Raw genomic sequence first — 17612 nt, forward strand, 5'->3', positions numbered from 1 at the left:
GAATATAAGACAACCCAGGGTTCCCCCATTTTGTATTAATGCTATTGCTGCACGTGTTGCACCTGAATTTTAAAGTTGCTTATACCCTTTTATTTAAAGCAATGTTAAGCAAAATAAAGTAGTATGGAAGCCCATTTCAGTCAAAATAAATACCTAATCATTTGCAATACTTAAACTGTTAAAAATGCTACATACCAATGTGATCTATTTGCGTCCAATGAAAATATACCAAGCTAAATAAGTACTTTGCAGTCAATAAATCTTAAAGCTTTCCAGCAGACAATCAGTTTGGCTTGGTAGGTGCAAACTGATAAACAAACGATATAATGATATATGAAGTGCAAGGATAATTAAAAAACAAACAAACAAACAACAACAACAAAACCCTCTCACTGCAGTTTTTATGCCTGCTAACTGCGCTATTGGTCACAGCCTAATATTCAAAATATTCTACTATGTGTCAACCTAATATTCAAAAACATACTTTAATTGTCAACCTCATTAGAAACATTGTTGATTCTCTGTATTTTGAAACTCAGTGGAAAACAACAAAAAAAAAAGAAGAAAAAAAAAAAGAAAAAAAAAAACACAACAACAACAGAAACAGACCTGAGAAGGATTCAGTTGCTCAGTGCTTTATTTCACAGAAGAATGAACATTTCAGCAAACATACAGTATCGCACTTTCCACATATCAGCAGAGCCCAGGCATTAGCAAAATGTTACTGATCTCTATGCTGTATTGGATGTTGAAAGGGAAAAAAAGAAATAAACTGAGCATAACGTTCAGATACAAATATTGTCAAATATATCCCTGGTTTAATTCTGTTTTAATTAAAGTAGATCTTGTGCTGCCTCCTGTCGGTCAACTACAAACAAAAACATCTAAAAGTAGACTCCACGTTTCAAAATGCAAACAGCACATCCTATATCCTAGACCTTACCTAACAGTTACTAATAATCAGAAGAGGTATACAGCTTTCTTAATGGAGTAATACCAGGAATAAATCTGACCCAGTAAATCTACTCCATTTTTAAAATATAATGATTTTCTAACAGCAGTAAACTGACTTACTATTAATGTATTTAGAATATAGAAAATAAATTCATTAATACATAAATAATGATCATCAGGTCTGTGCAAACATAATCAATATAAACACCTGAATAATTTATATTTATTATAACTCAACCAATATGATAACATCACCAAAGTGCCATAATGTTTTGATAGCATTAAAAATTAAGATTATTCCAATATAATCATTACTGGGTATTGAAGTCCCACATACAATATATTATCTTAATGTATATTATACTGGCCATGCTTATAATGTGTTCTGTGACATATAATAGACAACTATTAGAAATGTTTTGGTTACATCATTTAAGTGCAAATAGTAGCATATACTTTTACATGCAATTTGAATGTTTTAAACATTTTACTATATTTCAGTGAGAACATAGGTAATCATTAATCTAGTTATGGACTGTTTTTAGAGGAATGTACATTTTCATAAAGTTCTGTGAGCTTTTAAAATCAGAAAAAAATACAGAAAAAAATGCATGAATTTGGGGATCTTTTTAAATTCCATAGCTGCTGTGTAAAGTCAACTAAAAATATGTATTTGATCCAGACTTACAGAAGTAACTCGAGCAAATAATCCATATTCTTTTGAGCAGTGTAGTTGACTTCACTGAGATTTCATCTATCATTGGGTATTAATCACAGCATGTGGAATATAGGCCATTAGTCATATCATAAAGCCTTGTTTCTAACCATGACTTTCTAACACAGCTGCTTCTGCGCTCAATTTCGCTATCAGATTTAACCCTTGTATGTGAAACTACAGCAAATAGCCTTTTTATTCCTCCACTGGCTTACCTGCATAATGGAAGAAATTTCATTCTATTTCACAGTAACTTTTTACAAGCAATAGTGTAAAATAACTGACACTACCACTTCATTTCTTGATCACCAATTAAGACAGCTAAACTCCATTTGAAATCCATGAACGATTTGTCAGACTGGGAACTGACGTTAGTTCCTGTGCAAATGTCGCGTAGAATATTAAAGAAGCATGTGTTTTTCCAAATAAAGCTGCACCGTTTTCACTATATATATATATATATTGTATAATTTACCACATACGCCATTGCTCTGTCTGATGTCATGTGATAGAGGTGTGTGCACATAGCAAGTAGCTGGATGGAGGACCACCAGATAAAATGTGCTGGAAGGAAAAACTTGGAGGAAAGAGCATCACTTTAATTTGTGACTGACTCAGTGCTGCTTATGCGGCCCAACAATTTGGTCAGGACGGTGGCAATTGAAATAACTCGCACTTCTCTAGTTCTTCCAACTTGCATAGCGGTTTATACCCACGTGCTATGGGCATAATGTTACTTTTGTCATTGCATAAATTGCATACTTATTACTTGGGTATAAAAACAGCATGAAAGCACAAGCAAAGAATTAGTATTTCTGATGGAAAGTGACAAGTTGCAATAATTAATGGTTAATGAAGTCTCTTTGCTACCTTGAGTAGCCTTATTAAAGCTAAAACTACCGTTCTCCTGTACATCTATTTATTTGTCTCTAGATGTTTCAATAAGCAGAAATAGTTTTCTCCATCTCTCCTAAACTATTCAATACATTTGGTTTGCACTAATGAAAAGTAGTTGTGTTCCAGTATAAAAATACTTGCATTTTCATATGGTGATTCTATAAGGTACCTGTCTAAATGTAGTTATGAGTTAGAGACTCATAATGAAAAGAGCAAAATAAATGTGGAAGTTATCTGAAATACTGCTAAAACAAACTATTGACTTCTACAGAACTGACACATACCTTAATAGAAATTATCGAGGTGGAAGATTCCACTAGTAATAGGTTATCCGAATGTGCATAATTTTCATTACATCCTTATGAAAATATTTATGATAAATATTATGTACTTTTTTAAAGTTATCTGATAACAAATTATAAAAATCACAGAATTGGAGCTTGCCATTGTTTGGTATCTGAAAGAAAAATACATTGCAAGGTGATACCAAGCTTTAAGCGCAAATGTTGAGCTTGACTTTTGCAAACAGTACATGCAGTAGAGATGTGATAACGAAAGTTGCACATAGTTGCCTCAAGCCATGTGAAAGATTTTTTAGCTACCTCACTAAATTTTGTTCATTTTTCAGCTACTTGGAAAAGACATGCTTAGATATTTAGAACCATTCTGCCTGGCATAGCACAACTTTATGGCTTAAACAGTACATAAGGGCTCCCAAAACCTTTTTTAAATATCTGGAAAGAAAGAAAATTATCAGGCTGGGGAAGATTACAAATGAGTTTATGAAACCTAGCTAACACCAGTGTCCTTCTGTTAGACACAGCTCCCAATTTGTATGCATGAGATCAAATTTACTTCGTTATGTATGCCTACACTAATAGTAATACTGAAAGTCCATTACAATTTTAACATGATGATAGATTACTGTAGGAAGTTTCTCAAGCAATATATTATGTAGTGTTTACCGTGTAATATTTTACCACTTAAAATTACTATGAAGTACAAGACGAAAGTGTCATACATTTAAACTACTGTAGAAGTAAAAAAAAAAAAATAAGGTGTTATTTCGCTTTAGAATACTATTTACTTTAGGTATGGGGAGTTATTTATGTAACACTGTATTTTATGTATGGCAAGATACAAACTTTTCCCATAATTAACTGAAGCAACAACTAAAGCTTACTGTGCAGCTTGCTTATCAGATAGCACTGCAGACTTCAGCGATGGAAGACTTCTGTTCGAAGCGTTTTTCCTTTCAGCGACTGAGGTGACCATCAAGTTCCCACAGGAATCATCCACCCTGTAGAAATCTTTCTTGTCCTGCAAAATGGCACCGAGGTTTTTCTTGCCACAGCTATGGGATGACAACGGAAAGTACAGCCACTACTAAGGCACAAGGATGGAGAAAAACTGGTCAAATGGAAGAGCTGATGTAAGATGACAGAAATTATCAGTCTCTTCATGTTAGATACCTGGTTTTAATGCTGTGAAGGTCACTTTGGCTTTTGCCTTTGCTAAGGTCATTCTAATAAGATACAGCTGACAAAAAAAACAACAACACATGAATGTAGATTTCTTTTAAACTTCAGTTACATAGGGAAAACGGTATCACAAGTACTTTTTTCACTCAGCAATTTGTCTCCTAGGTCGACTGTGATTGTTACAGAAATAATGGCACATTACAAGATGAATTCTTCATAACTTCTTTCTTGAAATGTAGTGTTTTGAAAATTCAGATAACTACAGAGAAGACTTGTATATAAAACTAAAAATACTTTATATATAATGAGTGACAGTTTTATGGACCCTTTCAAAAACAAGTCTATAGCTGACAATTTAAACTGAATAACTTAAAACAAAAACAGTACATATTTTTCTGCAAATTAATACCTAAAAATCTATTCTAAATCTTGTGCATTTAAATAGATTCATCTGACTCAAGAGTTTCAAAATTCTCCGGAGCAAATTGTCATGACAGATGACCAGGGGTCCCTATATTTATTAAACTGAATGACCTGACAGTAAAACTCAGTTAAGGCTCTTGGCATTGGGGAAACTTCTTCCCACTCAGACCTACTGCTGTGGTAGACTTGAACTTCATCTGTGATTTCTTCTGGAGCATAATCACCCCCTAAAATATAAATTTTGTCTTCTGTCCCAACTGCGCCTGCATTAAAGCCAGCGCATTCGAAAGATCCTTCCCCTTTCCATACACAGGTTTCTGGGCAAAAGCTGTAGACCTTGTAGGTGGAGAGATCACATATATACAGCGTGCAGTTCACTGGAACAGCTTTGATTAGAGTTGCATGGAAAAACTGCCCAAATTCTGCTACAAGCTCCGACCACTGATCAGTCATAGCATTATACTTAAAGAAACAGTCAAGAGATGGATTAAAGGCGTCAGTAATCTCTACTTCTGAGCCCAGGACATAAATTATATTCTGACATGCACTTGCTTCTGGATAGTAGATACCCCTTGGTAGTTGGCTTACAGATTTCCAGTCTTTGGAAAGGGGATTGTAACATTCTACATCCAAAAGACTTCGGGTTTCTTGAGCTCCTCTGGTCTTTCCACCGATGACAAACAACTGATTTAAGGTTACAACAGACGTGTGCATTGTCCTTGGCTTTGTCATAGCTGACACGATGGAGAATTCGTTACTGACTGGGCAGTAGCACCAGGTTTGGTCTGTGGCATCATGAAACGGTTCAGCAATATGAAGCCTGACGGTCCTGTAGCAATTCCCTTTGCATCCTCCAGTTATAAATATTTTTTCTCCGTAGCTAGATAAACTTGACCCTGGAAGATCAATCATGTGTGTATTTGGTAGTTCTTTCCATTTATCTGTTTTGATGTTATAGCAAAATGTATGCCTGTTTTCTCCATCTTCATCAGTTTTATGAACAAATATGTATTTTTCTGTTGTTGAAGGGCGTGCATCTGGAAACAGTCCACTAAAGTTTTGCACGCTTTTAACTGCATCATTGATTATTACTGAACAATTAGCACTTTTCAGTAAATATTCTTCAGAGTGCAGGAAGTCTTGCAAAGTCTTTTCAGGTAACTGGTGTAGTCTCACTTTTTGGATCAAATTAGGCAGATATTTCTGTCGTGTTTCTAAGTTGTGTTTGGTCCATTGAAGGACAGCTTTCAACACTGATTCTTCCTCAGGGACATCTAGTTCATCAGCCTCAAGACATTTTTGCAATATCTCAAAATTAATCTCCAAGAAGTCACTTGATCTGAGCAGCAAGGAAAAGTGGTGCTGTACAAAATCTAGTGCATGATCAAATAAGCGGTCGGAGCCGTAACTTTCCGATAGCGAAAGCAACTGCAAGCAATTCACAAGATCAATACTTTTTATTAGAAAGTCACTGCAAGCTTTGGAAAGGAGTGAAACTTGAAGAAATGATGACAGCTGGAAGAGCATTTCCACATTATCGTTTGTTATCTCTGTTTTTCCTGTGTAAGCATAATCAAGAAAAGCTTTCACTGCCTTGGGTGATAGATTACTAATAGTAACATTGCCATCATCTCGTTCTTTCATATTAACTTCAAACATGGCTCTGTGAATAAAATACAGAAGATATACACAGAAATTAAGGATCTAGCAAACAGAAGAGAAAGCTGATGTGAGAAGGAGGAGATAATAAGGTGGGATGGCTGTATAGATCTAAAATGTGAAGGTTATCAAAAATAACAACACTTGATATGGTAGCAGACATAAAGGAGTGGTGATAAGAAAATATTCAAAGCGATAGCTCATAAAAATGATAGCAGCAGCTGTGTTTTCTATGGATTTTCAGAGTGAGATGAAGTCTACAGCTCTCAATGGGAACAAAGATGTGAAAATGTTAGGAGCAGCATCAGTTTCAACACTGAGAAAGAAAGGCAGATTTAAAAAATACATAGCAAAAAAGCTAACATGATTTAGGTCATGCACTGTGGATGAATACAGAAAATTAAGAGAAAAAAAAAAGGCCTTCAAAACTGCAGGCTGGAACAAATGGCAGGATGGATGATGGGTGCACTCCTCAGTAATAAAAGTGGACAAGTGGTGAAAGAGGAGAAAAGTATGAAGAACCTTCATTTTTGCTATAGAGTTGACAGATAGATTTATGGGTACAGGCAGATGTCAGAAAAATGAGGCTTTGACATAGTATTGGATGATAAAATGAATCTTGTGCAGAAAGTGGATTGTGACTGAATACAAAGAATGGTTGAAATTATGAAACAAACATTATTGATCAGTAGGTCTGTCCAAATTTTACTGCAACTGAGTATTTTATTACTAAATATGCAATAACTACTTTTTAACTTTTAACTACTGTACACGATAGCAACAGCTCCTGAATTTGACAAATGATATTAGAGAAAAATTAGACAAAGGATTCAAAATACTCAGTGTATCATCTGGATTATTAATATATCAAATGTAGTTGCTATTAACAAAAGGAGCTCTGTTACACAATTAATATCCGTATAGCATGTGATTTTTAAAATCCCATACTTCTATGAAGCCAAAAAGAAAAAAAAGATAAATCACTCTGTATAGCATACTCTTTGGAAAGTGAAAATCAGGTAAAGCAGGAACTCACCTGAACAAGAAGGTAAAATTACAGTAAGAAACTTACATCCCAAAGAACTTTTTACATACTAAACAACCCAATCTTTTGAATCCTTTCCTCATTGACCCAAGAGCTATGATATAAATCTCTAAGTTGTAGAGTAAAATAGAAAGGATGCTGGATGCCTAGGAAATGCACTACAGCTTCACTTATCCACAACAGCAACTGAATGATAGCAGTAGGAGGAAAGCAGTCTAGGAAAAGGCTTTGAATTTAAAAGTTAACCAGTAGGGAGTAAAATATCGATGAATATTGGATTTACAAAGTGAAACGAAAACTAAGAGAAGTCCGAAGGTGAGAAATATAATTTTTCAGATGAAAAATCTTTCATGTAGTGGATGTGGATACTTTCTATTCCATAAAGACAGTAAACGGGCCTTGCATTCCAGGATAACGTATGATTTTGATGGCTGCTGTTAGCAGCTGTTACATGCAAACCCTCCTGGAAAATTTTAACCTGAAATGACTATAGGTAGTAAAAAGGCCACGTTACCATGTGCTTACTTCAGTTCTAAAAATTACCACTGGAAGCTCTTTCTACCAGTGTCTTCATGTTTCAGTAAAAAGTGTACTTGGAAACAGATTTTCAGCAGGGAATTGCATGACTGAGTCTTCCTAATGAAAAGCTCAGCAAGGTTCTTCATAAATTTATAATCTGTACATGAAAAATCTGTCCCTTAAGAATGTATAGCTTTAAGTACCAGAAGGAAAATCACAGGTTTGTTTCATGCTGAAAGGCTGAACTCTGTAGTTTTGAAAAAAATATTAGATATCTGATAAATAACTATGAAGACAAACTGTACTATGCTGATCACTCATCTTATTATAACAAAATCCAGCCCCACAAACAATTTATCCACAATTGTTCGATACAAGATGTATATGGAATCAGCCTGTTACGTTTCACAATGTAAATGTGTCAAAGTACATAGCCTGTCCCAAACAGTCAAACAATACCCTTGCAGTCCTTCAAGTATAGGTACAGGCAACTTGTTTCAATTCTACCAAACAGCAGTTATGGTTTGACATCTTTATTTCACAGTACAGACTGCTATTTGTATCTAAAATTCATAGGGTCCTCGTATCATTTTGGAAATATAACACTGCAATTTTTTTTTTTTTTTTTTTTTTTATTTTAAGAATCCTTAATATGATGTTTGACCACGTTGATCAAAACCCTGCAGACATACGAAAATTGTGGTGATTTATCTTTTAATTTTTGGTATTCTTTCCCTCCCTCCCAGAGTACTTACAAGCCATTTCCTGCAAACTCATGCCAAAATTATGTTTACCTGAAAAAATCACTGCATGCTGCCAGTACACAACGATGACAAGGAATTGTTTCATCTTTCACAATAATTTTAAAGTCAAAAAATATATTTTGTTCTCTGAACTTTTGTAGTACTTTTAGAATTTGTTGTCCATGACCTTCAGCCACTAAGGAATTGATTTTATTTTCAGGAACAGAAATTCCATTGCAAATAGGTCTGCTAATGTAATCCCGTTGATTGGCCATGTTTTCTTCAATCTACTCCTGAAACGGAAAAATAAGTAATGGATTTTACAGTCTCATTATTTTTTTAATCAATATGCCATAAAACATAAATCCTGAAGTTGGTTTGCAAGCCCTATGTGTCCTATGTATGGTTCTAAATTTAAGTGACATTTACACTGAATTTGATAATAATACTTCTACTTTGCAAAAGACATAAAGAAGACATACTTTGAAAAGTAAAATATCTGATGCGTAGCAAAAAGCATATCTACAAATAGTACCTACCTGCAGGATTTTTTTCAATAGAGTCCACAGAGAACATACCAAGGAGTGTGATACAGATTTTAATGATCATGAAAGAGAGTATTCCTAGGCTTATCCTCAAAAAAAAAAAAAATAATGCACACTCTTATAATTTGATGAAAAATGAAGATGGAAAAGGAGCATTTCATTACATATTTTTAGATTTTAAGAAGGTTCATCTGCATACTACAAACCCCCAAACGCAAAGGAGTCCAATGGCCTTTCTAAGGCTTACAGAGCACAGGAGATACAGGCTCCTGGATTCCCATTAGGCACTCCAGATGAAAATAACAGCACAAACACACCCTGGCCTAGTCACAGGATTGCTAGGGGTTACCAGGTGGGGTCATTTAGAGACAGTTTGGTGACAGTACAGCTTTGAGTGTTTAGGTAATTGACACTGACTTTACCTTGCAACCTCTACGCTTGCCCCTGAAGCCGGCTGTTTGCTTACAGCTTATGCTGCATGCTGGAAGCTCCACTTACTGAGACATAAACGTTAACTGGGTTCAGAACTGATTTAAACTTAAGACAATGCAATCTTCCTTTCAGTAGACAAGGTTTTCTTGTGAAAAGCCCTATACTGAATAAAGTGCATGGTTTGTACAGTAAGTTGGGCTTTGCTTTTTTTTTTTTTTGTACATTAAAATATTTTATTCCACTTTTATGGCATAAAGAAATTTTAAATATATTTTATTTACACCTGTCTTGAGATGTATTTATACTGCTACAGATGCATAAGCTGGCCTTGCTGGAAACTTGTGTCAAGCTTGCCTATTTCACAGCTTAAGGAAATATGGCACAGTTTTTCTATTAGAGGATTCTGCTTCCACAATTCCAATTCCAATTAGCAATAGATAATGGCCCACCTGAATTGACAAAGAAGGGGATAAAAAAATCCAAGCCAAACACGGAGACCATAAAAATACCGATTCTTTTTTTTAAATTTCATGAAAAGGCTTAACTAATCAGGTGATACATTCAGAACAAACTACGCCAACAGGCAGTCTTCTTCATGGGAGGGACTTTCACAGCAGACTGATCTACGCTTTTATCTAGTCAGGTAGCTCCAACCACAAATAGACCTCCATGTCTCCTGGAATAGAAGAGATCCATTGATCTTGCTCCCAGCACTGGCACCCTTGGAACAGGCATCTTCTCCTTGCCATGGCCAGACAATCTCATGTATTCACTCTTTCCATTCTAAGCCTGAGGAACTAGGAAAATACAGAAGAACAAGACCACCATTTATTCTGATAATATATGGCCTCATAAACCTCAACTTCCATAAATCATAAAGCCTTTTTTTGTATGTCAGAATTCTCTAGAACTTTCTTATGACCTTCAATTCTACTCCTCAAGAGACTTAACCTGCAAAAGCAGTCACTTCAGTAAAATCAGTTTCCCACAACTGAATGAAACTTAAAATAAGTCAATTTCAAGGTTTAATTAGCATTATGTAAAGTAAAATTTTTCTAAAGGACATGTAAACCTTTTTAAAAAATTCTGGAATTGATAATAGATAGTAGACATGTTCCTCCTTTTATATGTAATTTCTGTATCAAGCTCTGACTTACTACTTGTTTTCTGTGGGTAAAATTACCAGTTTCGGAAACATTCATCATTGTGTAAGGAACACAGAAACATCTAATGTCATCAGGTCCATCTCTGCAGGCAAAGACATCATATAATCACTTTCATAAAAGCATATATTTTCCAATTTTTATTTTACCACCACTGTTTCCACTGAAAGGCTTTTCAACTACTATTGATGACAAGACTGCAAGCATTCTTTTAAGTACACATTCAATTTATTAATGCTTATGCATATTTGTTCTTCTGGCAAAACTGTCATTTGACTTAATTTTCCTTTGTGATATTTAGTCACTCACAACCATCAAGTGATGATATCCTCTTTTTCATCCACGTTTGTTCGGATGAATTAAACAACTGCCAAAATTTCTAACACCATTTATGAGACTGAATTTTTGTTTTGCTTATTATTTCTTGCAGCTTTTTCTTCACTCAGTCCAGTTTGAGCTCATCTTTGTTTCATTGTTACCAGATTTATTGTACAGCATGATGGTTAAATTCTCAGCAGTGTCTCACTATTCATCCGGTGCATCTTAATCCTAATCTGTGATAGCAGTGTCTCCTTATTTTATATTAAAAGCAATTTTCAGTGATGTACTGCAACTGGTTTTGTCCACCATTAAAGAAGATATACATAATACTGTGCCATGGTTTAGCCTAATTCACTCCTCCCTCTGCTTCGGTAGAAAAAAAAATACATCAATTCTCATTTCTCCTGTAGCTAATTCCTGCATTATATGATATTTTTGGTATATATTACCAGTTTGACTGATCTGTTCATGATTTTATATCCCTACAAAATACCTTGAACAATTCAGCTAAAACTTTGTATGTTAAAAACAGAGCCAAGTAGTATTTATAATTATTTCATGCATCTTCTACAAAGTCATATGAATTAATCAATAGTTGCAATTACATTTATAAATATTTGATCAAGTTCCTGACAGCAGAGTTCAAACATGGGGGGTGCAGACATATGTTGCGTAGGTCTGGAGTTCAGAAAAGCTGGGCAATGAGACTCCTTATTTTTGTTCCTTGTAGGAACACAGGATTCCAGTTACAGAGCCTGTCTTTACATGAATTATTACCATGAACAGAATTTCAGTAGATGGTTCATTAGACTTGGGATCTCCTATTTTTATTTCTTAATGTATGGCTGTGTGCCATACGTCCTCTTCCCAAGGCACACAAAAGCTATACCTTCTCAGGCCCTCTTCCATCACACAACCCCACAGATACTCGTCACACAACTGCCTTCTGGCACCTCCTGCAATGTGACACATCAGATTCTGGATACTGGCATATGGGGCTGGGTATTGCCTGCTCTGAGACCAAACGTGGTCTCTGATGTGACCAGACTGAGGGTACCCCACCACTCAGCAAAGCTTCTTTGCTCACGTACTTAATGTTTTCACATCTTGTACTCATGAATGCCACATTTTGGTCACTGGGTAGACACACCACTGGCCATAAGAACGGCAAGACTCATGGCATGCATCCTGAAGAGGTCGGGAGGGACAGATGACAGGCTCAGGAACGCTTCAGCTACCTGCCATATGGCCTGCTCGATGAAGACGCCCTGACAGAAGGGAGCCTTGGGTTGTTGTCTATATTTGTGCTTGTGGGCTCCATCTGGTCATGGCTGATCATTTGCTGCTCTTACTGTATGGTTATCCCCTTTGCTGTCACTCTGCCTTGTCAAAGGGAATTTAATCATTGTTTTTTCCAATCTCAGAGTTCTGTGTACCCCTAAGTATCAGCCCAGCTTTCTAAAAAATGAAACCAAACCCCCTTAAAGTTTGCCCACTTGAAAGTCACATCACAAAGTGACCCATTGTCCACTACAATTACACTTGACAAAGATTTTTATTTAAGATTGACCCCACCTAAACACATAATCAGGAAGATATATGTACCTTCCAAGGCTGCCTGTTCAGACTTCCACTTGAGATGTGAGACATTCTGCCCACCTGACAGCTGAATGGCAAGAAACGGCCATTTTATATCTGGCCACAAAGCAAGGCAAAGCAGCAGGCACCTGAACACAGGAGGTGGGGATGGTAAGGCAATGGCAGTCCTTAGGGTGTCATTTGAGGTGGCACCCTACACCATTGGCCCCTCTGCAGCTACAGCCATCAAAAGGCTTTTGCTGTTATGCCCCCTGATGACCTGGATGTGCCTTTTGACCCAGGCCTCATTGGCCTTGAAAAGGAGATGGATGTTTTTCTTCGATTCGGGAGGAACGGGATACATAAGGCCTGAAGACCAAGTTGCTTGACAATTTAAAGCAAGACATATTGTTCAAATGGAATGGAAAATGGAGACTGTTAAGTCATGGAACTTAAAGGATTGTTTGTTACCTTTCCTGATTGTACATACTCGGGTTTAGTATGTAAAGCAATGTTCTGTATATTTAGAAAGTCTGATGTTCGTGTGTGTGTGTTGGTGGAGCGTAGACTCCCCGCACACCCAGCACTGTTTACTTGCCTTTTATACTTTTTATGAATATTCCTTTTATGAATATTACTAAATTCAGACTGAGTTGAGACTTCAGTTATAACAATCAGAACATAGCCATAGAAAGTACCTGCATTTACTTACTGAACCGACAGCCCAGATAGCCTTAGATGCTGTGACTAACAGATAAAGTGGTTAGTTACATTTTGTGCTAACGAAGATGAGAATGGTATGAGATGTGCTGTTCTATGTGGGTAACAGAAGTAACATTGTTAAACAAGGAAAGGATGAAGGCACGCATAGTAAGAATCAAGCACGAACACCCAGATGAGGAGGACATGGTACAAAGTAACGCTGGAGGAGACTAACACCAAACTCTTATGATGATTTATAATAGTAAAATAAAAATCTATATAGAAATATATCCAACTTTGTAATAGCCAAATGGATGTTTTGTGAAAGTTTAGAACATATATAAATATTGTGCCTAAGCTAGCATTTTATGAGAAAAAAACATGCCAGGGCCATGCCTGCCTGACAATAAACATGACTGAACCTCTGCAATTGAACAGAAGCTCAAGACTGTTCCAGCACATTGGACACCAATTTTACTTGACCAATGCATTCACACAGCACAAATAACATTCTCCGTGTAGATGTTCTCTCCTCCAATAATGCACACATCCGAAACAGTCTAAACTCACCACTGAAGTACCAAATAAAGGTTAACAAAAAACTGTAAAGCACCCTTCAGCTGTTTTATCTCAAAGCACAATATCACTGTGCTGCAGCACTCTCTATACAAAACTCTGTAAATTAAAGAAGAAATAAGATTGTATTTCTTAATAGTTCTTAACCTATAAGAACGATCTCATGAGAAACAAGCAGCCTTTGTCACCTCACCAGCTCCCAACTTGGTTGGCATGTCTTACTAGACAAAAGGGTTTTAAAAAAGAGAGATTGTAAATGCTGTTATTTTACAGAATACTTTATGTACCTAGGAAGAAAGACAATGAAGATAAAGAAGCTCTATTCATTTTTGCGAGGAGGCTTTAGTTTTCTAATACAAAATTTAACTGTACAGAGAGTGTAAGTTTTGAAAAAATACTCCCTCAACCTCCAACTGCTTTAGTGTAGTAAGAATGCTATAAAATCTCAGGAGGTTCAGTATGTCAAGTTCAATGTTTTAAATTAATATTTTAAAATTTATTTTTAATATTTCAAGTACTCTACATAGTTATTAAGACAATTTGCTGTTTTCACTCATGATCTATTCAAAGGGGGAGAAATTAATAATTTATTGTCAAATTTTAAACAGACGGCTTCCCACTACACATCTAATTTAACAGCTCCTGGTTCAGCAAGATGAGAATGAATGGAACAGGTGTCTAAAGGGTACCTTTGGTAACTCTTCTAATTGTTGACTGTACAGGCAAGAATGGATTAAAAGAAAATTGAAGTATAAATACTAAGTAGAAAGTTCTGTATTTCTGTATTTTATTATTATTTGTCTCCACTGTATCAATTATCTAAGGTCTCAAACAGTAACAGAATTCCAGGTTCCTGTCTTGGAAATTCAGTGCAACTCAGTCTCACAGCTTTTTCATAAATAAGTGAACATCGCAGAAAATTAATACTTAGTCAATCATTTTCAGACAATCAAAAAAGATGCATGTGACATTATGAGACATTCACTCCACAAAAAAGTGGCATTTATCAATAAAACATACTGAGACAGTACTGTAAGAAGAAAAGGTGACACAGAGACTTTAAAGTTTTGAATTCTTTAGAAGTGATTGAAAAAAAAACAGCATGAAAAGAAAAAAAAAAAAAGGAAGAAGAAACAGCATGGTACCAGCAGGAAGCAGTGAAATTGCACTGGTTCCTGCAGACATTCCCAATGTGGAAGATTCCCTCTCTGCAAGCAGCAGTCTGTAATTGCATATCCTTTCACAAACACATAAATCCATTAAGACAAAAAAAAAAAATAATCAGGAGAACTCAAACTGCTTGGATTTTATTGTAGCTAGATTTATTAAAATCATCAGGTTCCTTTGGAAATTATTTTCAGATAAGAAAGGTCAAGAATCATAATTTTCATTTTCAGAAAAAAAAAAAAAAAAAAGGAATTAAAATGCAACGTTGTACTTCTAATTCTGGCAAAAGTAATAACTGCAAATTCTGGAAGAGAAAAAAATCGCTGCTTTTACTGTTACTGGGTTTTCTAGTCTCTTAATTTCTATATGTGATTAAAAAAAAAGTTTTTATTTTCAACGAGTACATGCAATATTGAACACATTTATAGGATATTTTAGCGTATTTATGATTCTAGCCTATTTTACCTCTAATCAAAATGTGGCTTTATATCGAATTACTCATCATTATCTTACACACCATGACGTGCATCTCAAACTTCAGTCTGCGCTTATGTGTAATGCTTGTTTTTTTAAAAAAATCACTAAATTACTTTTTTAAAGTATATGTTTTAATCTCTATACCTAGAAAGCATAGACAAGTCACACTTATTAATCAGACCTGAGAGTTCTTTTTTTTTTTTTTTGAACTAGGTGAACTATCCTATTCCATTAGATATAACAAGTCATTAAGTGAATATTGATAAGGCCACTATTTCCTCCTTAAAGTGTGCTGAGTACAACAGTCGAAATGTTAAGAGTCAGATACAAATTAGTATTCGTAAGCAGCATTTTCCTGCTTTTTCTGACTGTACTAAATCCTCCTCTGCTGTCATTTCACTCTGTGTCACTGTGAGTAACACGCAAGGGAGTGGGTATGACATCCCTTGCTTAAGTCAAGGGGAAGAATGGGAGTCACATTTGAGAAGGAACAAATGACACCGCTGATGCCTCGCTCAGACACTTTTTTCCCCAGCTGTTACTACAGCATTTACAACACTTTGCAGAGCCCAACCTGCATGCAGTTATACTTGGGGTTATTTTGGGCAGGAAGACAACACAACACCCGGCCTGGGGCAAAATAACATTTTTCCCTTTTCACATTAGAGTGAGCTGGGGTGCCGAATAACGGCAGATTCTCCGAAACGCCTGACCTAACACCCCTTGGCTACTTTTATTTATCACCTGACGGCCAGCGCAGATGGGCGCAGCCACAGGCACAGTGCCCAGAAGGGCTCCCCGCTGCCCTGAGGCCCCCAACGCGCAGCCCAGGGGAACAAAACGGCCCCACCGCTGGGGGCGCCACCTCAGCCCTTCCCGCCCCCCAGGGACCCAAAGCAACGGCCCCAGGGGGCCTCTGGGGCCCGACCCGCGGTGACACCGCCCCGGCCCCAGCCCCGGCCCCAGCCCCTTCTTTGCCCCTGCCCTCACAGCGCCCCGCCCGTCAGGGGCGGGCAGCGGCTTCAGCGCCGCTACTGCGCATGCCCACCCACCCGCCCGCGCATGCGCCTTGCGCCGCCTCCCTTCATTCTAAGGGAGGACTCATCCTGCCGGCCCGTTTTTTCCTCCTGCAGCCCGACTGCGGGCTCCGGGACGTGGCGGTTCCCGGTGCCGCCGCTGCCCCTGTGGAAGCGGCGAGGAGCTGCCCCCCTCCCCACCTCCGCGCTCCCCGCCGAACAGCGCGCACCCACCTGCAGCCGCCACCAGCAGCTCGCCGCCCCGCTCTGGCCCACCCCCCGACGGCAGCCCCGTCAGCGGATTGGCTCCTTCCGGTGTCATTCTCCGCGGTCGCTCCCTCGGAGTGGCTCGGCGGGCTGTCAATCAGAATAAAACCCCGCCCACCCTCCGCTAGAGCTCTGGCATCACCGCCCAGCCTCCTTCTCTCTGATCAGCCTGTGGTTGGCCCGTTTCCCTGTCACTCAAGGCTTTTCTAGCATCGGATTGGTCCTGGCAGCTCCCCAGCTGGGCCCTCCCACCGACCGCTCGGGTAGGGAGGGGGGGGCGTGAGGAGCGCGGCGGGGCCTCCTGAGGGGGCCCCGGGTGGAGGGGGGTCGCGCTGAGGCGGTCCCGGCCGAGGGGCGATGGGCGGCGTGCGCTGGGCCTTCCCCTGCGCCTCCTGGCGCCCCCGCCGCGAGGAGTGGCTGCTGGCGGCGCGGCTCGTGCAGCCCGAGGAGAAGGAGCGCATCGGGCGCTTGGTGTTCGCCCGCGATGCCAAAGCCGCCTTGGTACCACAGGGAACGGGGCGGGGGGCGCCGGGGGCTGCCTCGTCCGGGGGGGCCGCGGGCAGGGCTGGTTGTGGAGAAATGGGACCCGCGGGGTCACGTCAGGGCGGGCAAGGGGTTAGAAATCGTTCCTTGGCAGCTCTCGGTGCAGGTTGGGTTAAGAGGGTGGTAGCATTCTGCTACGAGTAGTTATTCTGAAAGGTTCACAAGTTTTATGGCCCTCGGGAGGTAAGGTCACCATGTCACAGAAGGGTTTGCGTTGGGAGAAACCCTAAAACAACACCCAGTTTCACCCCCCTGCCATGGGCAGGGACACCTCCCACCAGCCCAGGTTGCCCAAAGCCCCATCCAGCCTGGCCTTGAGCACCTCCAGGGATGGGGCATCCACAGCTTCTCTGGGCAGCCTGTGCCAGGGCCTCACCACCCTCTGAGTC

At 38.6% G+C, this 17612-nt stretch overlaps 2 protein-coding genes across 6 annotated transcripts in view; one reads left to right on the forward strand and one right to left on the reverse strand.

The window, feature by feature from the left end:
- Positions 1 to 619: 619 nt before the first annotated feature.
- On the reverse strand, positions 620 to 16782 carry KBTBD3 (kelch repeat and BTB domain containing 3). 3 transcript variants are annotated; one of them, XM_068670326.1, is made up of 4 exons: positions 16648 to 16685; positions 9863 to 10210; positions 8488 to 8729; positions 620 to 6133 (listed from the first exon to the last, which is right to left on the reverse strand). In XM_068670326.1, the coding sequence occupies exons 3-4, from the start codon at positions 8709 to 8711 to the stop codon at positions 4513 to 4515; spliced, it is 1845 nt and encodes a 614-aa protein (XP_068526427.1). In that variant the 5' UTR covers positions 8712 to 8729; positions 9863 to 10210; positions 16648 to 16685; the 3' UTR covers positions 620 to 4512. The 3 variants fall into 3 exon arrangements, with proteins under 3 accessions (XP_068526427.1, XP_068526426.1, XP_068526429.1); XM_068670325.1 differs by lacking the exon at positions 9863 to 10210 and having other exon boundaries at positions 16648 to 16782; XM_068670328.1 differs by lacking the exons at positions 9863 to 10210; positions 16648 to 16685 and adding an exon at positions 8976 to 9850.
- A 9-nt stretch (positions 16783 to 16791) lies between these two features.
- AASDHPPT (aminoadipate-semialdehyde dehydrogenase-phosphopantetheinyl transferase) overlaps positions 16792 to 17612 on the forward strand; it is a 57473-nt gene continuing 56652 nt past the window's right edge. For 2 of the 3 annotated variants that reach the window (XM_068670334.1, XM_068670329.1), the window contains exon 1: positions 16951 to 17181. In XM_068670334.1, coding sequence (XP_068526435.1) covers positions 17038 to 17181 — 144 coding nt within the window. In that variant the 5' untranslated portion in view covers positions 16951 to 17037. The other variant, XM_068670335.1, reaches the window with a different exon arrangement.

This window comes from Anas acuta, chromosome 1 (assembly GCF_963932015.1).
Source record: "Anas acuta chromosome 1, bAnaAcu1.1, whole genome shotgun sequence".
Classification (NCBI taxonomy): domain Eukaryota; kingdom Metazoa; phylum Chordata; class Aves; order Anseriformes; family Anatidae; genus Anas; species Anas acuta.